This window comes from Botrytis sinoallii (genome assembly GCF_014898435.1).
Source record: "Botrytis sinoallii strain Bc 23 chromosome Unknown BSIN_018, whole genome shotgun sequence".
Classification (NCBI taxonomy): domain Eukaryota; kingdom Fungi; phylum Ascomycota; class Leotiomycetes; order Helotiales; family Sclerotiniaceae; genus Botrytis; species Botrytis sinoallii.
Window position 1 is genome coordinate 273,274 of NW_024066045.1, and position 22,682 is coordinate 295,955.

The 22,682-nt window shown below is 41.7% G+C and overlaps 6 protein-coding genes across 6 annotated transcripts; 2 read left to right on the forward strand and 4 right to left on the reverse strand.

The window, feature by feature from the left end:
- Positions 1–4,363: 4,363 nt before the first annotated feature.
- On the forward strand, positions 4,364–6,545 carry EAF02_009050 (uncharacterized protein). The gene is made up of 2 exons (XM_038905098.1): positions 4,364–5,112; positions 5,178–6,545. The coding sequence occupies exons 1-2, from the start codon at positions 4,814–4,816 to the stop codon at positions 6,430–6,432; spliced, it is 1,554 nt and encodes a 517-aa protein (XP_038754995.1). The 5' UTR covers positions 4,364–4,813; the 3' UTR covers positions 6,433–6,545.
- Positions 6,546–6,973: 428 nt separating this feature from the next.
- On the reverse strand, positions 6,974–7,618 carry EAF02_009051 (uncharacterized protein; the record flags this gene model as incomplete). Its single annotated transcript, XM_038905099.1, has 1 exon — positions 6,974–7,618. One exon carries the CDS (start codon positions 7,616–7,618, stop codon positions 6,974–6,976), a length of 645 nt encoding a protein of 214 aa, XP_038754996.1.
- Positions 7,619–8,672: 1,054 nt separating this feature from the next.
- Positions 8,673–9,828, reverse strand: EAF02_009052 (uncharacterized protein). Its single transcript, XM_038905100.1, has 2 exons — positions 9,125–9,828; positions 8,673–9,071 (listed from the first exon to the last, which is right to left on the reverse strand). Exons 1-2 carry the CDS (start codon positions 9,616–9,618, stop codon positions 8,900–8,902), a joined length of 666 nt encoding a protein of 221 aa, XP_038754997.1. The 5' UTR covers positions 9,619–9,828; the 3' UTR covers positions 8,673–8,899.
- Positions 9,829–11,784: 1,956 nt separating this feature from the next.
- On the reverse strand, positions 11,785–12,936 carry EAF02_009053 (uncharacterized protein; the record flags this gene model as incomplete). The annotated part of the gene is made up of 4 exons (XM_038905101.1): positions 11,785–11,803; positions 11,870–12,516; positions 12,579–12,661; positions 12,714–12,936. 4 exons carry the CDS (start codon positions 12,934–12,936, stop codon positions 11,785–11,787), a joined length of 972 nt encoding a protein of 323 aa, XP_038754998.1.
- Positions 12,937–15,924: 2,988 nt separating this feature from the next.
- On the forward strand, positions 15,925–16,945 carry EAF02_009054 (uncharacterized protein; the record flags this gene model as incomplete). Its single annotated transcript, XM_038905102.1, has 4 exons — positions 15,925–16,093; positions 16,188–16,432; positions 16,495–16,658; positions 16,714–16,945. The coding sequence occupies 4 exons, from the start codon at positions 15,925–15,927 to the stop codon at positions 16,943–16,945; spliced, it is 810 nt and encodes a 269-aa protein (XP_038754999.1).
- A 504-nt stretch (positions 16,946–17,449) lies between these two features.
- EAF02_009055 (uncharacterized protein) lies at positions 17,450–22,212 on the reverse strand. The gene is made up of 3 exons (XM_038905103.1): positions 21,306–22,212; positions 18,679–21,237; positions 17,450–18,621 (listed from the first exon to the last, which is right to left on the reverse strand). Exons 1-3 carry the CDS (start codon positions 21,753–21,755, stop codon positions 18,499–18,501), a joined length of 3,132 nt encoding a protein of 1,043 aa, XP_038755000.1. The 5' UTR covers positions 21,756–22,212; the 3' UTR covers positions 17,450–18,498.
- Positions 22,213–22,682: the final 470 nt, after the last annotated feature.

A 22,682-nucleotide genomic window follows, 5' to 3' on the forward strand; every position in this document is an offset into this window, starting at 1 on the left:
ATGAATAAATGAATAAATAATAAAAAGAATAAAAGAAATGTATATTTGGCCCCCAAAATTCTAATTGATCAATCTCGTGCCACAACTGTTCCAAAATGTTTCAAAAAGATCATATCACATCGTCTTGCGCAATCTGAGCCATCTTACTGTATGTGTGTGGGTGTCTTGCTTGAAAAAGGAAAATCTGTTTCACATGTAATCTTACGTTGGGACTCCTTGTAGCGATTCTTAAGATGTGTTTTTATTGATGCTGGATCAGTATCACATGACCAGTACAGCTTTTAGGCGAGGAAATTTATTAAACACACACCATGATGAAGTACCACCACGCCGTTGCAAACCCCCGATATTTTTTACAGCGAAAGAGAAAAATATGGAGAGCCGGCGCGGCAAGTACATGTTCTTGTTCTTGTTTGGGGTTGGACCAGGAGATTCATGCCGTGTTTGAACTTTGCAGGAGCGTTTGGAGACTTGGTTTTTTGGAGAGGGAGTCTAGATCTTCTTGAGGTGTTTGACTTTGATTCTGCTCAAACCTTATTATAATAACCTGTGGTAGGTTGGTGGCTTGCTGTGCTGGTAGCGTTCACTGTGAGATGGTGGATGGCTTAGGAGTTGGTGTTGGGATGGATATCATAGTTTATAGTCCATACAGTCAGTCAGTCAGTCAGTCAGTCAGTCAGTCAGTCAGTCAGTGTACATTAATCAATCATTGAATATCCAACTTTTCCTTTGAGCTCCAAGGTATATTTATCGAATCTGACTGTACTGTACTCTCTCCGGAGGATCTATTTCTTCCCTCCAGTGTAACATCATCACATACCATCCATGGATACCACCAATGTGCCACTCCAATACCACTCTGGAAGCAAGGCTTGTTCTGGAAACTGGAAGTGCAGAGGGGAAATTGATTTATGCAGGCGTGAGGAACACTGCACGCACATACATATATACACACATCGATGCAAGGACAAATGTGCGCCGTACGTAGACTGTACAACCAACTTCTTTTTCTGGATACGTTATCCGAGGATGTATAGGAACGTGTGAGGGGTGAGTAGAGGGATGGGGGGATTATCTTCATGCTGTGTGCAGCCTGTGTGAGGAGACGGGTACATCTACACCTACACCTACTAGGTAGGTACCTCGGTTTGTGATGCGATGTGATGTGATGTGAGTGGCAAAGTTAAATGAGATGGGCGTGAAGAATCGGAGGAATCGTGGAGAATTCCGACTTTCTGCATAATGAAGTGTATAATGAGAATGAATGTGAAGATGGGGAAAAAGGGGAGCAGGGCCGGAGGGAAGAGATGTTTTGAGATTGGTTGCATCGTGTTGTATGATATCGTATCTCCTGGATTGGATGGGATACCGTAATTGACATTTGACAGGCATACGGGGACTGGGAATTTGAGGTAGTGTGATGTTTATTTCTTCATCTAAGTGGTTTGGTTTGGAGGGGCACAGGGAGATGGTTTGGATGGATGGATGATTATGCTAAATGAGTGTTGAAGATCAAATGCAATTTCATCAGATACCTACTCTACGATACCTACCTGGGTCAAGATGGTTGGGTGACATTGAGCGATTGATTGATCTAGTGGGACAAAAAGTCAAGTAAGTAACCTATGGAGCGGATAATCGATACTATCTATGATCTATCTGCGGAGGTATCGGATTGTGTGATCGATTTAGTAGTCGTAGCACCGCACCATCGAGTAATACTTCTCCGGAATTATTGAATCAATTGGTTAGATGACGGACAACGGAGAGTAGGAAAGTGGTATGGAAGGTAGTATGGTGAAGGCGTGGAATAATTTTATTTCTGATGTGAGGATGCGAGGATGTGGTGAGAAGGATGAAGGAATGCATTTCTGGAGGGATAGGAGGGAGTAATGGATGGAATGGATGTAAGGTGGTTTGTAATTCTTTAGTCTCTACGCCTTTGTTCGAAATGTGCTGAGATCCAGGGCGTAGAATGATTGCTGAGTGAGAAGGTTGAGGGGCTGAAGTTTGATATAGTAGCTGGAGGGAGTAATAGATTGTGTAATAGATTGTGCCAATGAAAGTTAAGATGCATTGATATGATAGTAGTTGATACTGTAGATTTGAATAAACTCTCAATTACTCGAATGAGTATATCCTCAGAAATTAAATTCTACCCATTCTTGAATTCCAATATCAATGTCGAGTTTAAAATTCAAAGTTCTCGAACAATTCCAATTCCAATTCCAATTCTACAGACCATCTCCATCTATCCTATCCCTTTTCGCTTTGATACCCACGTTCCCTCGCCTCCCCTCGCACGTCTCCCCTCACCGATCTATATCATACCATCCCATACCCTACCTCCCATATGGTTTATTCCCAAAACCCCTGATCGACAAGGAGGGGCAATCGCGTCGCAAGTGTACGAATCAATCATCTCTATCAGCGATATCCAAGAATCAAACTTCCCTGTGTGGTTTGATCAATGATGAAACTTGATATCAATCTTTTTGATAATATACGATATTGACAAAGACCTTCTATCCTCTTTCACCTGTGTGTTCATTCCATACGGTAATTAGAGAAAGTTTACCTATCCAGGTATCATCACTACGGAGTTTTCTCTCATCTGTGAAAGACCGTTCTTTGAGAATCCAAAGTTTAAATGTCACTCACTCACATCACCATCCCTAGATATTTCTCTAACATACTAAAGAAACTAAAGGTGGATCATCTTTTTGTTGTTGAAACTTTATTGAGGAAGGTTTTGAGTGATTTTTCTTGGGCCATTGGAAGATTGGAAGATTGGAAGATTGGAAGATTCGGGAATTTATTCATCAAGAAATTGATTGCATTTCGAATAAAGGGAAATAAAGGGGTTCGTTTTGAAATCTCTCTTTACGAATGGTGTATTCTGAGCTGGGCTGGGCTGGGCTGGGCTGGGCTGGGTATGGAACATGTGTCGTACTTTCTGATATGATTATTAGTCACGTATACGTATCTCGCTTTAGGTGGCAGGAGGAGTACGACAAAGGCACGAACGAAGGTAAGACTTATACACACGAAGGCAAAGAAGCTCCACATGAGTTTTGGGAAGTATCATCATGGTAGGTTACGTGCTCGTAATAGATCCGCATAAGAGTAAAGGATGATTCTATGATTGTAGATACTATCATCCTATCCAGACCGGTAGCAGTATTACATAAGCCAAGTACATACAAGTGAATACCTGGTAGTCATCCAAAGTATACGCCAGAGATAGAATAGGTACCCTAGAAAGGTAGGTAGGGAGCGAGGGTAGGTAACCAAGTAAAGTTTCCCAAGCCTTCTTCTCTTGTGGGATAATCATCTAAATTTAGGATAAAAGGGTGTACCAATCCATCTTTCCTTCGATTGCTTTCTTTCTTTCTCCCTGGGTGATTCGCCATCTTTACGTATGTTTACATGGGGACATGTGGTAATTGTAGGTAGGAATGGCAATGGTAATGGTAACGGGTAAGCTCTCATAAGATTTCCATTTCGACTGTCAAAGAGTGAAGTATGGGCTATGAAGTATGGGGTATGAAGTATGGGCTATGAAGCATGAGCTACAAGTATGAGCTACAAGTATGAGCTACAAGTATGAGCTACAAGTATGAGCTACAAGTATGAACTAGAGCTATAAGATCGGAGGCTTGGACTACCTACAGACTATGAATCATGAACCATGAACCATAAACCACATCGTAAACCGTAAACCATAAACCATTAAACTTTGATCTCTCAATTATAAACCCCCAACCACACACCCCCAACCATAATCTCTATCAACAACTTCAAACTTCCACTTTATACTTCATACTTCAAACTTCACAACCATCGGAATTTGACATGGAGGCTGTGTTAAGTTGGTTTTGGACTACTGTACGGCAAGGCAAGGTAAAAAAGGCTTGAGCCCACTCACCCACTCACCCACTCACCCACTCACCCACCCACTCACCCACTCACCCACTCACTCCCTCAGTGGCACTCACTCACCCACTTGCCCTGCCCACTCTTTACGATGTGTTGGAAAATGGACACTGGAATCTGGAAGCTAGAACCCACAAATAAGAATAATAAAAAGGTACCATACATTTACTAAATTGATTCAAATGGCGTGAACTTGGCATATACTGTTCACCCTAAACCTAATGCGGTAAGTTCTTGCATCAAGCATGGATCTTATTGAGAACATTCCTTTCTGGGATCATGACCTTCCATCAAGTAAATGAATGATGACATGTGATTGGTCCCTGGAATTCCTAGAATGATCTTGAATAAACCCCTTAACCGAACACCGTGTTCAATTGATAAAGAGGACAGATCTCCCACCTCGAATATTCCCATTTCCCTCACACACGCAATCCAATCTCTCTCTCTCTCTCTTCTCTCTACTCCAACTATCCTTGCTTGGAATCTTCCATCATCTTCTTACTTTTAATTCTTTGCTTCCATTCCTTAATTCTGATTCGTCCGCCGACCTGAATTAAGGCATCACAAGGCATCCATTGACTCATACCTTCCATCTCAAGTGGGCCATCCGTCCTCCTCATTATGGGCTTGTCCACATTTGACTCCCTCCACAATATCCTACATCTACAATAGTCATTCTCTGTGCATAAACCCATTTGGATTGTCCCTTTTCCTCTCCATCTCCATCATAGAACATCAATAAGAGATCCACTCAGGAACTCGAGAAGAACTAAGTTTCATCATCCACTTTGAGTTCGAGATCGAGGTCGTCATTATTCACATCAACCTCAACCTCACATACAACCAACCTACACAAACTATCATTCCACTAAAGATGTCGGCTCCAAAACTAAAATTTGAGTTATCACCAGCAGAATCCATCGCCGAATCTTTCACTTCAATACCTGGTCAACAATATCCTTCACTATTTCACACTGAAGGTAGTATGGAGCCACTACAAGCTATGACTCCACAATCTTTCGATGGCGATAGTATGTTTGGAGATGATATGGGTGAGGATATGGGTTTAACTGGAAGTCTTGCTGGTACACCTGCACCAGAAAAGAAACAAGTCAAGAAGAGAAAGTCTTGGGGTCAACAATTACCTGAACCCAAAACGAATCTCCCTCCAAGGTAATTTAATTCACTCATCATTCTTCACTCATCGCTTCATAACATTGGCTAATATCATCCAACAGAAAACGAGCAAAGACAGAAGATGAAAAGGAACAACGTCGAGTTGAAAGAGTTCTTCGAAATCGTCGAGCCGCTCAAACCTCGAGGGAAAGAAAGAGACAAGAAGTGGATAATCTTCAAGCAGAGAAAGATCAAATCGAACGTAGAAATACCGATTTGCAATTACAATTGGCAGATATGCAAGCTAGATATGAAGAAGTTCGTCGAAAGCTAGAAGAAGTCACCGGGATGACTGGCGAGAATATCACACCAGCATGCCTTCCCCCTTCATCCGTTACTTCAACTCCAAGTCGAAAAGAAAGTTTCGATGGACAATCCCCACTCGCCTTTACAAAACAATTATTCGGAATGGAAGAATCTGGATCAACAATGACACCAATTAGAGATAGTCACAACACTATGCAATCAGCAATTGGTACTGTTGATCTAGCTTCCGTTTCACCTCCACCACCTTCAATGGAATCAAATGAAGAGGACTCATTCAACCCCAGTTCTTTCGGTATGACACAACATTCTGCTGCAATGTTGTGCGACCTGCAGTGTCAACCGAAAGTACAAGGGCATTGGATGAGTACCACTCGGAATATTCTAATTTCACGGGTTTTGGTCAGTACACTATGGGTTCAAATGATGACTTCACCAGTCATCTCGAATATCCTGATTCCCTTGGTGCAGATCAAACTTTCTTTAATGAACGGATCGGTCCTATCGTCGACGCCTTCACTAATAACTTTGATAATTTGGTTACTGACAACAACGGCGCCACTAACGATGCCTTATTCGCGGACTTCATTCACCAAGACGAGATCACACCATCTGCGCCCGAAGTACACTCTTCGGATTCGATTGTTGAGGAGACTCTTAACCTGCAGTCCCAGCTTGGCGCGTCCTCTTCTGGATGCGACGCTGGAGACAATGCGGTTGTCGTCTAATCAGCAATCAGCTAGCGATTGTATGAACGGCGCACAGGTGTTTGATCTTCGTTACGGTGGTAAGTCTTCGAGTTTGGAATCTTTAATAACGTTGTCTTGGGCTATTAAAGTTATAATGAAGGAACAGGCCAAGGAACAGACGTCGACAATTTCAAAACCGGACGCGGTAATGAATGTTGAGCAGTCTTCTGGGAAGGATTTGTTTGAATTTAGAGAATTTAGTAAGGTTAGGGTGCATGGGAATTCTTCTGTGAAGGATAGCGATATATTTGGGGAAAAGTCCTTGGGCGGACATTGGAGTATGGCGTTGGAGGATGATCAATAAGTTGACTCATATCTCTTGAAATTAGCGATATCATAGGGTGGCTGGCGTGCTAGACCTTGTATCATCACCATTGTGCCAATACAAATATTGAACATTTGTTCACATTAATTTTTATCGTTCCATCCGTGAAGTTTGATTGACTGTGATTGTACTTGATGTAAAGACCTCTTGTTCCTTAGGGATGTCGCTCCGCTAGGCCACTACCGTGGGGGCCTTTCGCGCTTCGCTTGAAGAACCGAATGTAATGTATGTGAAGGACTTCCAACCTCATCAAGTATTCCATTAATGCTGCGCCAAAACCAATCATGAAAAAATCAAAGTATGCTATTTTGAAATCAAACTAACTGCTACCTATCTATCAATATTCCCGTCCATACTCCAGAAATTTCAACCCGAATCTATAACAATTGCTTTCTATCAATTTTCCAATGCTTTAAAAACTCCAGAAACTCCAAACTTCAGACTCCAAACTCCAAATCGGATTTATACATCTTTTGATGCGATTAGATGCGATGAGATGCGATGCGATGCGTATACCCAACTACCTCCTACTAGGAAATCTACATTCTTCCGTTCTAACTTCTTCAATGACTCTTCGTTTTGTAGTCTTCTTGACTGTTACTCCTCCTCCTCCTCTTCCTTCTTCGGGTACTGATGCGAGTGATTGTCCATATTTACTGCTACTTCCACCATGTTTAGTACTTCCACCATATTTAGTACTTCCACCATATTTAGTACTTCCACCTGTACTGCTTTTATCATCCCTACTTCCACCTGTACTGCTTCTACCATGCCTACTTCTACCGTCACTACTTCCCCCTGTACTGCTTCTACCTGTATTACTTGGCGGTCTCGCAGTCATTTCCGATTCGTGAGAGCTTGGGACCTCGCTGTGTCGATCCCGTCCACTTTCCCATCTCCTGGCTAATGCCAAATTTTCCGGGGGCTTACAATTGCTGATGCTATCAGATGGCGCTACAGAACAATCATCAAGAGCATCTCCTCTTCCCCTTCGTGCCCCACCTGGTCCATTCGGGTCACCGTAAACATCCAATCTGTAGTCTGGCTTTATGTCCGAATAATCATACAGTTGTATCTTTTTACCCCCCCTTTTGCTATCTCTAGAGACTGTTACTACGCTGTCAGAGTCGGTTCCCGGGACACGGGAGTATCTGGATCCAGGCATGATTTTTTGAATGAGAATATAAGAGACGAAAATGAGGGACTTCGGAATTACTGTGAAAAATGAATTGTGCGCGCTGCTGATCTTTCTTATTATGACTTTTCAGGGTAAAAGATTGATGGATATATATAGGTAGCATTTTGAATCTATATATCTGCCTGATATAATGGTCACTTCTCGGTACAGAAAAGGGGTCGAGAAATCTGGACCGAGACCCGGAGGGGAATATTGCCTAGACGGTAACCCCTGGGTGACCCAATCCAACGATAATTTTGGCGACATATCATGGAAGTAACATGAGGCTGAGAGGTTTGTTTAGATCCGTAATAGCCATTTCGTCCAAATAGGTCGAAAAATGAGGCATTGAAAAGTTTCAAGAGTTGCCTCGCAACAATTTATGAATTAAATCAACCAACAAAGGGGACATCGAGAAATATTGACTCGTTACTTACTGATATTGGACCTCACTCTCATTTCATATACGTTTCAAACACTCCGCCAGGCCTGCATCGTGGTGCCTTCATCGCTTTGCTCTAGGTACCTAGAAGATAACGTTTCAGCGGAGCGATATGAAGGGGGATAAATTTCCAGGTTGGATTCTACCTATTTGGTGTGAACGTTAATAAAGAAAATCTTTTCAGTTGTACGATACAAAAAATTCATGTATGAATAGTGGTAGAGTGGTAGGGCGAATTGTTTTTTATTTTAATTGAAACAGACAGTGTGCAATATGGTGAGAAAGGAAAATGTGAAAAGAAAATGATGAATGATGAGAAGAATTGAATTAGGGAAGCAAGCAATTGAAGACAACGGGGGAAAGTATTATCAACAGAGTGGATAAGATGAGGTAACTAAAAGTTCTCTGGTAATCCGACAACTTAATCTCTGCACAAATAACAAAATGGGGTGAGAGTTCCCCTATCCTACGGCGCAGGTTAGAATCATTGGCACTTCGAGACCTGCACTGTTATGCAGATCGATAAATAAACAATTGGATAGAGGGATGGATGAACGACTGAATGGATGAATGAATGAATGTCAGATAGATAGATATATGTGAGTGGAGGCCAAATAAATGATAGTTATGTAAATTCCCTCCTCTACTTCAATACGCAAGGAACGACGAGGTAGAAGTGCAGAACAAATTGTCAATTCGATTCATTATGAATCAATACTTCCCCAATAACCACAGATATAACAGCAGAGCTGTCTTTCATAACCAATATAAGCTTTCCAGTGGACCAGTAGATAGATATTCGAGATTCTCATGTCGATGAGTCGAAATTATACCAAATTCTCAGGGGTTTGTCTATTTCCGTCGTCTCTGAGAATAATTCGATGAGCATCATTTTGTCCTGGGAATTCCTCTCGATTCTCATCGCTTTCTCTGTGGAAGTGAAATTTGAGCATAAAAGTTTGGTTTTGAACCGGTAATGCTATGATGTATTGTATGGCCCTGAAAGAAAATATTAGAAAAATGTATCCCCAAAAACATTGTTGATAACTTACATGGCGAAAAAGGCGATTACAATCCCATCAACCACTAGATAATTTTCATAACTAGTCGCCATCCCACCAATCGTTGAAGATGCTAAACCACTAGCCAACAAGAAATCCACAACATTTGTAGCTTTAGCTCCATTTGGTCTAACAGATAATTTACTCTGCCATGAACCACGACTAATTTCAACAGTGACATGAAAGACTGATGAAACAAATGTATGTAGGATTCGAACGGTATTAAAGATCAAACTGAGCATGAGAAAGACATCGGCACCGATATACTTTTCATAACCATAGGTAACGAACAGTGCGAAAGCGGCTGATCCGAATGCGAGGTTCATGAGTCGGAGAATAAGGACATAGTTGATGGTGACAGTACGACTCTTGGAGGTACGAGGAGAATATTCCTCAGATGTTCGATATCCATCCGAACTTGGGGCAATGTATCGATCCGAATCCGTGGATTCTCGAGGGAGGGGTGAATAATCTGGGGAACCCATGATTGGAAATGAAGGGTTTGTTATTGATGTTGTAATTCTATAGTTTGACGAAAATGTGAATGTATAGAACGAACGAAAAGAATGAACGAGAAATACTACATGGAAATCAAGGACATTTGGGTAATAAGCAAACAAAACAATGCGATTTCCAATCCACGTATCCAACTCTTATGTAAACAAAAAGCAAGGTATCTATCAAAGCGCTTCGTGTATGAAAGGCGGCGTATGAAACTGGATACGGGAATTTCCAAATCGCTTCCACAAATCAAACAGATTAACTCGGCCACTCAACCTTAAATCTCAATGATCTGTTGCAAGTGTCATATATATATCAAAGATTATTGGCTGGAATACTCGCTTGAGTCCCATCTTGCATATACCCAGCCTTAGGGAGCATTTAAAATGCATATTTTTGTACCAAATTGGCCGGGACTGCAGAGCATAGCCACGTTAATGGGTTCACTGTGACGGCTGCTAGGAGACACTCGAGGATGAACCATATAATGAAAGATGAATGCCTAATTGACCATCAAGTCGATAAGATAAGTATCCTTGAATGTTTTAGATGGGTGACATACCGGCCCAACCTCTTTCGCTGATACTCGTGAGAAGTCTTCGGGGCGTCGTAGACGTTCTATCTTGATAGGTACTTTATGCTCAGTGATTACCACCCGTATCTTCTATCGATCTCAGATTGCGCCCATTTTTTGTGTCTGCCTCGAGATGATATCAACTAAACAGATTGAATGCATGAATAGTTCATTAATGATGCGTATGTCTTTTTGAGATGACTAGGGGAATTGGATCTTTGATAGAAAGACAAGAGAATCAAAGATAGGTAGTTATGAAATGATGGATTAAGAATATGGGGATCTTTCCTGTCAGTAAAGTTGGTGGGCTCGGTGGGGTATACCTTAAGTCAAGTGGACGGCAAGCATGAAAGGTTAGCGTGTATTACATAACATTCTATCATCTATCCAGGTACCTAGGTACGAATGGTTGTTCTAATGCCTCAAGAACATCATTGACGAATATGTATTTGATTCAAACTCACACAGATCTACTCCTCATACCTAATCACAACACGATATCCAAGCACCAGAAACAAGTAAATTCGCAAGCCCCATTTCAACCATCACATATTGAGTTTCTTCACATCGAGTTTCTAAGTTTCTCTCCCTCCTACAGAGAACTTGATGGTATTCCCTCTTCTCTTCCTCACCAGTCACTATTCTTCGAGATAAATTCTTGAACGCCTACCCCTCATTTCTGCTCTTTTGAACACACCATGTCCCCCCAGCCCTCTGCCACCCCTTGAAACCCCGCCTCGCAACTTTAACCCCAAAATCAACCCCAAAATCAACACCGTTACCTACCTACTACCCTCTACCACCTACCCACAATCTTAAGCACCCCCGCAAACTCTCATTCCGATACCATAGTATCATAGTATCACAGTACATCCAGCATCCAGCATCCAGCACCCATCAACCCAAGAGATTCAACTTGAATCTCCCTTCCTTACCACCATCTTCCTCTCCTCCAAGTTCTCGAAATCATTCCTTTCCGCTCTTCCATTCTCTCCCACTACTACCAGCCTCTCAAACTCTACCTTCCTTTCCTTCCCTTTCCCCCACTTCCACCTTCTTCATGGGGGCAAGCCCCCAAACCCCCTTTAGCTCGCTACGCTCGATTCCCGAATCCCAACCATTATTCTCTACTATTCATAGTCCTAATCCTAGTCTACCCCCACAGCAGTGGCCCCCGTAGGGCCAGCGGAGCGTCATTTACTCCCCTTTAACTTTCCCTGCATGCATACATTAATAGATATATGAGCTCTACGGAATGTAGGTATCAATAGAAATTCAGGAGTTCCTCATAATTCTATACACGAGCAAGTTGGTGCGCATTGCAAGTGACAGTAGCAACGCCAATGTAGATTCATCTATAGTGATCTAAAAGAATTTCCTTCCCTCCTTCATCCATCCATCCATCATTCATAATAAAAAAGAGCTCATTCCAGTATTCATCTAGGTATTCGTTTGCTTTCATTCGTTCGTTCATTTGCTCGCTCGCTCGCTCGCCTTCCATCGACCATTCATCTCTCCATGTATATGCCCCTTACTCATCCGCCACGTCGCTTCCCCATTCTAACCATCATTCCATCTACAAAATTGTGCCGAAGCTATATTATTAATAAGATTAGCATGCGTCGCAGTATAAATCCCCCAAGAAATCCAAAGAAACTTACCCAAAAGTCTGTTTGATGCTTCTAACATAATATTCACTCCAATTTCTCTTTGTAACTTCTTCTTGACCAACTGGAACACCAGACCAAGAAACTCTCATAACCGTAACATTATCAACATCATTTTGATCAAAGTTAATCTCTAATCTAGAGAAATGTCCTTGTGGCCATTGATCAAGTCTCCAACTTTGTACGATTTTTGTTGGTTCAACAAGTTCAAGGTATTCACCAGAAACATTTCCTCCAAAAAGTTCGAATTTTCCTCCCTTCTTTGCACCTTCAAATAATTTTGGAGCGGCGCGTGTGAATGCGGCAATTCGAGAAGGATCGGTAAATGTTTGATAGAGTTCTGAAGCTGGAGCTCTGAATTCTTCATTATCGGTAACAGTAGTTGTATTGACTAAAGAAGAACCTTTGTTGGTAGATGTGCTTGTAGATTGAGCTGGAGCATTGTGAGGATATGTCTTTGCGGCTGTGATTTTGGCAGCTGGATTCGCATCTGGAGCATGTTGAATATCCTTTCCATGTTCTGTAATGAGAGCAGGACCTAATTGAGCGAATCGTTTTCGAAGTTGTGGAATGACCTTTGCACGAAGAAGATCCTTGACTGGAGCTTTGGAATTGGCATCGGAATAAATATCTATGTCAAACTAAAAGATCACCATTAGACAATTCGTCCCAAGTGTTCATTCAGGAGACGATTCAAACATACAACATACTCATTTTCTTCTGTATCATGAGCAACTTCAGGAACTGTGATGGTACCACTAACGGATTCATCATCTTTGGTTTTGCCTAGTCCAATTAGACAGAAATTCATAATATTGACTATAACTACAGGGCATACCTGAATACTCAATAACGAGCTTGACATCAAATATGGTAATGACCTTTCCCTTTCGTTGATTGACATCAACATCTCCATCCATACTAATCAATTTATCCAATTGAGCAGTAACACCATCCTCCTCTGCTTTAACCTCCTTTATGCTATCCTCCAACCATTGTTTTGCCCATGTTGAAGCATCTTTGTTTACCCAATGCCAATTGTTTGGGTTGTGAAGAACCATATTGATTGAAGTTTGATTGAAAGTTTTGTTGTTTTAAAGAATCTGCCAAAATTGACTGTCAGCAACATGCATTTATAACGAATGTGAAGATTTTTCAATATGTGAATGAAAGGTTTTTTTGTTCAGAAGGAGGCCCGAAGGCCATAGCATTGTCTTCAAAGATATGAGTACAAATCGACTCTGACTGGTGCCAGCTTGTGTCTCATCATAAAAAAAGGAAGGGGTTTGGAGAAGAGATCTCTGTAGTGAGAGCTTTTGCAACATACCTTTAATTTGTAGAAGAAAGGAATTAAATGTAGATAATTATTAAGAAAAGCAACACAATCAAACTTGCAAAGTTTATATGTTTGTAGATTGAAGAAAGAAGGGGGTATTTAAGTAGAAGTAGAAGAGTTGTTGAGATGGTGGGAAATGAGGCAGAAGTAAGAAATTATTTTGAAGAAATCAAAAGAATGAATTGGAAGTTTTGAGGACAAGAAGAGGTTCAAAGTCAGTGGGGCTAAATTCTAATATGGTGTAGTGTGGAAATTGTGATGCCTTAGGAAAGATGAGAAATGTAAGGCATCTACCTAGATAGGTAGGTAATGTTACAACTTACCTACAACTTGAAAATCGAAGTCGATATTTGAATCGACGAATGCCCTCATCTATCTACCTACCTAATATGCACGGTAGGAATACTTGAAGAACTTGCGATGACAAGTATCGAATAGTCACTGGCAGCGTTATGTGTACTTCCCAAGAAAGACAGGGTATCAGGGTATCCTCATACCAGTAGGAATTTCTTGAAACCATTCCATCCACTCTCACAGATCTAGAGTGCGCGCACAAGCCTCAAGAGAAAGAAGTCGTCAGCTAGCAATGGTCGGCTCTCTACTCTTACCTAGTAATTATCATTTGGGGCTCAACCGCCCAGATCATATCAATTTCGAGAGTCCGGGAACGAACAACCGGGATCCAGATGAATATATATCTTCGAAAAGTTTTCCTCGGTGATCAACTCAGCAGCGGTTACTGAGTATTCCGATTTTCATCTCTTGGATTTGAATTTGAAGCGTCATGTGAGTATTCCATCATATGATCAGCTAATCAAGCCAGCCTTATTACCTTGGCTCGATTGGCAACCGGAACGGATCTTGTTGGTGTAGGTTTTCTTTCTATCGAATGGAGAGCGGCTTCTACCAAAGCCGGCGCTTACAATTAGTTTCCGTCCGGGAGTTTGTACAGATGTGTAGGTAGTTTCGTATTGAGATGAACTGTATGAACCGCATGGATTGTATGAGATTTGATATTGTAGGTATTGTTCAAGAAGTAGAGGGATATTACTTTGTTAGAAAAAAAGAACTCGATTCCAGGTTTGTTGGATTCGTCATAATATGAAAAAGGACGATCACGGCTTTTATATATATCATCCAGTATCTTTATCGTGTGTCTCACCTAATACCTACCCACCTACCAGTACAAAGATACGTAATAATCGCGTAGGTCAAGAGAATTTCATAGTCATAGAGTACCTAACCATACTAACCCAAGTCCCCCTTTCCGCAAGCGATGAAGATTTTCCCGTATGAAGTTGAGTCAAGTATCAAATCTTCACAAATACCGGTAATGTTTTCGTGTCCAAGGGTCGATGTTTGTGGCTGCGAACGTCATATTTGATTTACCCTTGTTACATTCAGCCACTCATGCTTCAAGAATGGAAGAGGGACCAACCAACACAACCTGGAAGGGCATGGAAGAAGCGGAACGGAAGGGATGCACGTCAAGAGACAAAGCGTGATCATTTTAACTTTTATAGATCTACGAGGACAGTAGCTTAAGATGGATGAAGACTCCGGTTATTGATGTACAGTGAGGTAGAAAGGTAAGGTTTTTATTTCTTTAATAGAGATTTTGATTATATGTATCAATGAGGTAGATAGATAGGTATGTACCCGTATTGATAAGATAGATAGATAGATCTTAGTTAGATGACACAAGATCATTCCCGTTCTCTCACAGTATGAATGATGAATGATGAAGCTAACATTAAAACCAACACCTCAATGATCAATCAAGCCTTTAAACATCAAAAAGCTTAACGATTATACTTTTACCCATCCGAGTTACCGGACTCTCTCCCTCCCTCAAACTCACACATTCGGTAACACCGATACTAATGGAAATACTCACAACGAAGACTCATGATTCCGCCGGGATGAAAACATCAAGAGTGAAACCCGGAGGTAGCTGGGTAGATACACACTCAACAGGAACTCCGTCTAACCTCTCATCAATCCGTTTTCATATCTTGGCGTCTCTCGGAAGTGATACATTAATCCAAATTCGGTCTTAGACATCTACATATCTTCTGTCTCTCTCTCTCTTTACCTGTCTCGCCTGTAACCCTTCATTCAACTCCTGCCACCGATACGGACATGCCAAACCACCCACCCATGACGTAGTTCACGAACCCTTCCAATCCACCCCCTCAAACCAAAAAAATAAAAATAAAAGGATTATCATCATAATTCCCTACCAAGAAAGAACACAAACACCAAGCGTCTTTAGCAGTTAGTAGTTTAGTTGCTTCATAATCCATCAAGCTTTCGTTTTACATTTCTACTGCATTTTTCTTTCTTCTCTTCCCTTCTCTTTCTCTCTTCTCTTTATTAATTAAGATATCTCCTTATCTTTTCGTCTCAAGTTTTGCTTCAATCGCTTTAAGATTCAATTGTTCTTCAATAACTAATCATATTGAAATCATCCTTTGTTGCTTTAACAAACTCTATTGACAATCTTCACTATCATCATCATCATCATCATCATTATCATCATCATTATCTTTAACACGACATACTAGGTAGATACGGTACCTCTTCATAGCAAAGAAAAGCAGAACTTGTTTCTCGAAATACAATCTACTACATTACCACAACTACACTACACTACCATCCAATTCCTCAATTCCCAAAACTCACCAAGAAGTCCAAATTCCCATCCTTCAAAATGGCAATTATCTGGGGTCTCGATCTCCGGGATATGCAATGGGGAAAGTTCAAGGGAGCTTATATGTTCAACCACGTCTATCATCTTCGCAAAACCAAGATGATTGTGTATCAAATCGCCATGATTCTATGTGTGTGTTCGGAATCTGTTGGAACGGCGGCTCTAAGTGGTAAGCATCCTTCTCTCTTCTCATCCTTCCCGCATCAACTCTCATGTCATCCAAAAATAAATGTACTATACTAATATTCACACTCAATTTTCAGATTACGTCGATCAACGAGATGGCATTAAATCACGTTACGGATATCATACATCAGTCCGAGACATCGTGGGGATTTTCTCCTTCAATATCTTTGTCGGTATAGCCGTCGCAACCATTTTTGGTTCCGGCTTCTTCTTCGATCTCTTCTGGCCCCAACGTCATGAATCCATCGCAGTTAAGAAAGCATGGAAGATTTGTTCGGTCTTGATGTGTTTCCTTACTTTCGCAGATGCTATTGCTCTCACCGTATGTTGATGTCTTGATACCATCTCACCTCTTCTACTCTTTCGCTAACCATTTCCGTACAGGTCATTGTAGCCACCCAACGCGCAACGATCGATGGATTAACAAACTCCGAAGCACAACAATATTTCGACTTGAACGGTCCCCCAAATCCTATCTACCGCAAAAACGCATATTGTGTTGCTTCCGTCGTCCTTCTGTGGCTTGGTATGCTAGGCACGATTGCTAGGTTAGCTCCTCCCACTATAAGTATCACTCAAACCACCAACTAATACAATTTCCAGTACATATATCATGTGGAAATCACTTGCGCACGACAAGGTTCATGGACCATTTGCCAGCAATTTTGGACCCAAAGATGAACCATGGCAAATCCACACCAAATCCGCCGCCATTGATACCAAAAGTCCATCCATGGCCGAATCGGGTATTGCTGAGCAACCAATCGCTACCGCCAATGCTCCAGCAGTGGCTCAACCAACTCATGGACATCAAACCGTTCATCACACAACTTAAGATCCATTGATCTACATAGTCCAACAACCCTAAATATGCGAAACACAAAACGAGAACCCAGAGGAGGAGAAACAGAAGCGGAGCAACATTTATACCCCACAGCACAATATTGAATGAATTCAATATTCTTTTTGGAAAGGAAATGAAATGAAATGACAGGAAAGGAAAGGGAAGAACAGTTATGTTGTATTACGTCACGCATGCAGAAGGAAATAAATGATACCAGGCATGGAATTGGAGTTGGGGGGGTTTCTTTGATATTAATCACTTTGATTTATGAACTCACATACCTACCTACCTACCTAGGTCAAGGGAGGATAGTTCATGGTAATGAAAAGCGTGCATAATTACTTCCACTTTTTCTTCTTTTTCGAAAAGAATGCTTTGGACTTGCTGTGACTGTGACATAATTTGATCGATGGTAAGATCTTACATTGGAGTACTTCTGTATTTGTTCGTATTTGCCCTGGCACTCGCCCTGTGACTAATTGAACATACCTACATGGGGATAATTTTTAAACAGGCCACCACCACACACGCTATAAAAAACCCAACGGATCAAAATGATTAACGTAACGTATAATTTGATCATCTTATTCATTAACTGATTGACTGATTGGATTGTATGTAATGACTTTTTTCCTCGCCTAGCAACCCCCCTTACACCTCCACCCCTGAGCAATGCTTTGCCGAATTTAATATCATAAAATAGACATACAACTTGCACTAGCCCCTGTTCAAGCTCAAGTCATGCGCTTGAAATCAATTGCATTTCGTATCTTTAATATTGTCTTCCTGGCCCCCTCTCTCCCCTCCTCCATCCCCAAAAAATCATCGCAAGGAATCGGGATCGGTGAGACATGCGTGCGTGGACGCGCGTGGTATGTATGATGTGAACAGATCCATCCTATGCCATATTATTTCCTTGTACGGTCCTATTCTTATCCACACTCAACTCCCTAACCTCCCGACTTTCACCCTCCACCTAGGCATAAAATTTGTGTGGTTGCATCATTCCTTACCCCTCTTTCCCTCCCTGCCTCCTTAACCCCTCAGGGAAGAAAGACCTAGCCAGACATCAGAGTCCAGCGTAGCTTATACTACTATATGTATAGAGATAGCCTACACCATAAGTTGAATTCGCTTGTACCTCACAACCGCTGCTGAGGGAAAAAAGGAAAGAGCACATCGGAAAGACGAGACGAGACGAGACGAAAAAATGAACTTTAACTAAAATCAAGGGAATTCGTAAAAAAGGGGAAAGAAAAGAACGAATTCCTCGCTATGCATAGAAAGAAATTATATGCACCAATTTGACCACCCGTCCTTTCAAGCCAAAACGCCCCGATTGAGGAATTGAACCCCAAAACGTATACTTTGAAGAAATATAATGTGAAGATAACAACTGAATAAACTAGGGTATACCTCCCATCCATTTCCCCCTTCCCATTTCCCAATGAGAATGATGATTATTTCATGAATATGAGTAATTCTGTTTCATACATTCTCGGGTTTAAGTTTCATTAGACGTCATTTAAATTTCATACATTCGTTTATGCGTTTGCATTATCAGCAACTTCGACTATTCTTCCGGTTTCGTCGATGCTGGGTAATAGAATACGATGACCGCGTTCGGATTTTGGAACACCGTCTCGTGATGCACCAAAGTCGAGGACCTATTGAAATTATTAGTAAAGAGACAAATGGAGATTTGGAAGTGAATAAATACTAACCTCGACAAATGTGAAATTATCACGTTGTACGGCTGCAACACATCTTCTTTCATCAAATTTGACTTGCCACACACCACTCAAGTCACCTAAGAGGTCCTTGATACATTCACCAGTTTTGACATCCCACATTTTCAAAGTACGATCTGATCCAGAGATAACCTTTTGTCCATCGTGTTGAAAACATGTAATGGCACCTGTATGTGCACTCAAAGTACTCTTGCATACACCACTTTCTGGATCCCAAATTCGTAATGTTGAATCTGCAGCTGCCGAGACAAGACGTTCATCACGTAAGTCCAAGAGACCAACAAGGGAGGTATGGCCTTCAAGTGTGAATAAACAAGAACCAGTCTCAAGACACCAAACCTTGACATATGTATCCATAGAACCACTGATACATCTATTGCGTTTATGATCTAAAACAACACTATAGACTTTTGCAGTATGTCCTGTTAAACGATACAAAACTTCACCTGTTGAGATCTTCCATACTCTCACTGAACAGTCGTAACTACCGCTTACTAAAGTATCTTGATGAGCAGCGATAGCACGAACTGAATGAGTATGTCCAGCTAATACGCGAACAAAGTAAGGGCAATCAGCATCATTAGTTGGTGGTCCAGTTTGAATGTATCGCTTATCTCCTTGGGCTGGTAATTTCCATACGCGTAATTGAGAATCACGAGAACCGGTAATGATAAGAGGTTGCTCAGGAACCATAATAGATTGACCACTTGCTGTCTTTCCTGTTTCTGATGGCATGAGGATTTGTAAACATCGTACAGTTGAAGTATGACCATGAAAGACTTGAGTGCAAAGACCTTTTTCAATATCCCAAACGCGTACTGAACGATCAGTGGATCCAGAAACAAGAACATTTCCTTCATATTGTAAAGCCCAAACACCTCCTTCATGTCCTTCAAGTTTTTTTCGTAGAGCTCCAGTTTTAGTATCGTAGACATGAATACATGTATCATCACTACCTGTCAAGATCTTTTCATCATCAAATTGAAGACATGTGATTACATGAGATGGATGAGCTTTGAAAGCCATGTGATGAGGTTCAACAGAACGATTTGTCCAGCTATGTCGAAGAAGAAAGTGTCGGCGATAAAGAGATTTAAAGAGATGAAGTTTTCGTAATCCTGGCAAACCTAATTCGGGATTTGGTACCGCCAATGCAGCAGCAGAAGCAGCGCTTAGTGGACCTTCAGATTTATGAAATCTCGATGCTGGTTCTAATACTTTGGTTGAAACATCATTACCTGTCGCTCTTCTCTTCGCGCGTTCCGATCCCGAATTTCCAGTAGTTCGCTTTCTTTTAATGGTAGCCCGAGGTCTTCTTAGTGAATCAATCTTGCTGCTACTACCAGGCGTGGTTACTTCCACATTGAGTGGTTTGTCTTTACTACTCAAATCCATTTCGTAACCATCCGGTCCATAAGGATCTTGCCATGCCCAACCCTGTCGTATTGCCCGCTCGAGTTCTTCTGGTTGAAGTGTGAAACCATCACGATCAAGCAGTTCTTTCCATCCAGTCTCGTTCGAGTCAATAACATTTCTCCAACGCTTCGAAACTTGTGCGGCACGACAAAGGTCTTTATGGTCCAGGTAACTTAAGATATGTAGGCTTAATTCAGCAGGAAGTTCATCAAGGAAATCGCACATCAAAGCAGGATTTACAAAACCCGCAACAGCCCGTAAGGTTTTCTTGGAGCACCTTCTACTAAGCTGATACATCACTAGGGCCTTCAATTCGCTTGGCATCGCATCGAAAGTATCCAGCATAGAACCAATCTCCATGACGGTAGATATCTGTGAATGTAAACCTGTAGGTTTGACATGCCGATCCCGAGTCGTACTTGACTGAGCTACCTGAATAGCGTACTCATCTAATGTCTCCTGACTGTCGCCTGTATCATCGTTGTCAAATTCTGGAGAGGTTGGAGTAGGCGAAAGACCAGGACTAGGTAGGCTTGCGTTTTGAGCAATTGCAGTATTCAAATGTGGGCGCTGGCCTTGTGCGAAGTTTGTATTAAGACCGGACGACTCAAGATCAGATTCTGCAATTGGTGGTGTAGCAACTGCGTTATTAAACGTTTCTTCACTGGCGGTTTCCGAATGACTTTCTGAATTCTCGAACGAATCGTTTTGGCTTAGACCGGATTGAGGGGTGTATGCATTGGTTGGAAATCGAGAGCTTGATGAGGGAACAACTCTTGAAGATAACTCTATTTCGGACAAATCAGGAGTTACTGGCAATTCAGGTAAGTGCATACCAAGACCAAGGTTCCGACGTCGGATTTCGGGTTGAGCAGTCGAGCCTACATTTTTAACCTCATTATTGGGAACTTCTGGTGCTTGTGAACTGCTGGGTCTGCTGGCGGGTCGATAGTCGGATGTTCCTTTCGATTTCGAACACCTTCTTCTCAAGTTGCTACTTTCTGCATCCAGCTTAATCATTCTTTCTGTTCTAGCCAATCCATCTTTGAACTGTTCACGATTCTCTTTTGATCGACAGCGCGAAAGGGAATTGTGAAGAGATTCGATTTGTGAATTCTGGAGATTTTCAAAGATTAGTAATGTAGATCTCAAAAAAGCGTACAGGAAAATGAAAATGTTCGAACCTCGTGCATAATACTTCGTAAATTGTCTTCCTCATACTCCATTTGTCGTCCATCAATTTCGTATGAAAACCTAGTAAGTTCAGCAGGAGTTGGTTTGAATGCCAAAGGATATTCCTTTGCGTCAAGGCTATCGAGTGGTCGAGGATTTTGGAAGAGTAGTGGAGGATATGATCGCTTGGTTGTAGTGGTTGTGGTAACGGTTTTCGTTTCTATAATATCTTCCAACTCAACTTGCAATCTCGATGCATGTCCCACTGTATCGTCTCCATCTTGCCATCCTAGAGAAACGGTCTGACTTGGATGTCGAGTCTCGACACTATGCTGCAACAACTTCGAATTCGAAATGAACGGACTCGGAGAGGCGTCTGATTTGAATTTTGGTGTTCCAGGCATTTGACTACTTTGGGAAAGGGTTCGATGTTTACTCTGAGGTCTATGGGGAGGATCCATTTCGTTGGAATTCGAGTGCTCAGATGAGTTCGAGACTTTAAGCAAAAGTTCTAGCCTGCCCCTCTCCAGTAAGCCGTACGCGTTCCTAATATGAGGCTGACCACACGCGAGTGTATCGCAACTTTAAAGCAACCCCTAGTTTCCTATGATTCCAATGATAACATAGCCAAATTAAACGACGTTGAAAAGTATTATCGTGGTCGTGGTGGGGGTATTTGAGATATGGAATCGACACGGATGACAGACAATCTGCAGAGTATGAAATCGGGGGCAACGTGGAAGGAGAACCGTGGTGAGACAATATGAAGTTGGAGAGTGGAGACTATTATATTACTGCAAATAAAGAGAAAGAGAGAGAGGATGTACAAGAGAAGGGGAGAAATAAGTCCTTTTCTGTGAGAGAGAAATGAAGTACTGCGAAGATTTATCTCAGCGCGTGTGTACTGGTGGTGATGGTGAATGGAAAGTGGAAGGTGGAGATGGATCGGTTCGTGTGTGGTTTGTTTCGCCGGGTTTAAACTTTTTTTTGATTAAGCGGTTCTGGACAAGAATGCTCATCCATTCGTTGCCTTCACCGTACCGTACAATGGCGACAAATAGGTAGCTAGGAGGTAGGTAGGTAGGTACCCAGGTACTACTCAGCTACGTACTGACTGTATGTGATATTGACTGCACGTAATATTCTACACAGGCAGGACAGGAAGGCGGAGTCAGCGAAATGGAACGTCAACATCACATTCTCACTCATTCCAATATATTTATGTTTAAGATTACATCTTGACACGGAGTACATACTACCAAGATATCTATATCCATAAAAAAAATGGGGTCCTCATGAATCTTATCATCTTCTTGAAATATTACTTGTACTTACTTTACTGTACAGTATCGTCGCCACAATGCCTCACGATCTACCTCTTTTCATAC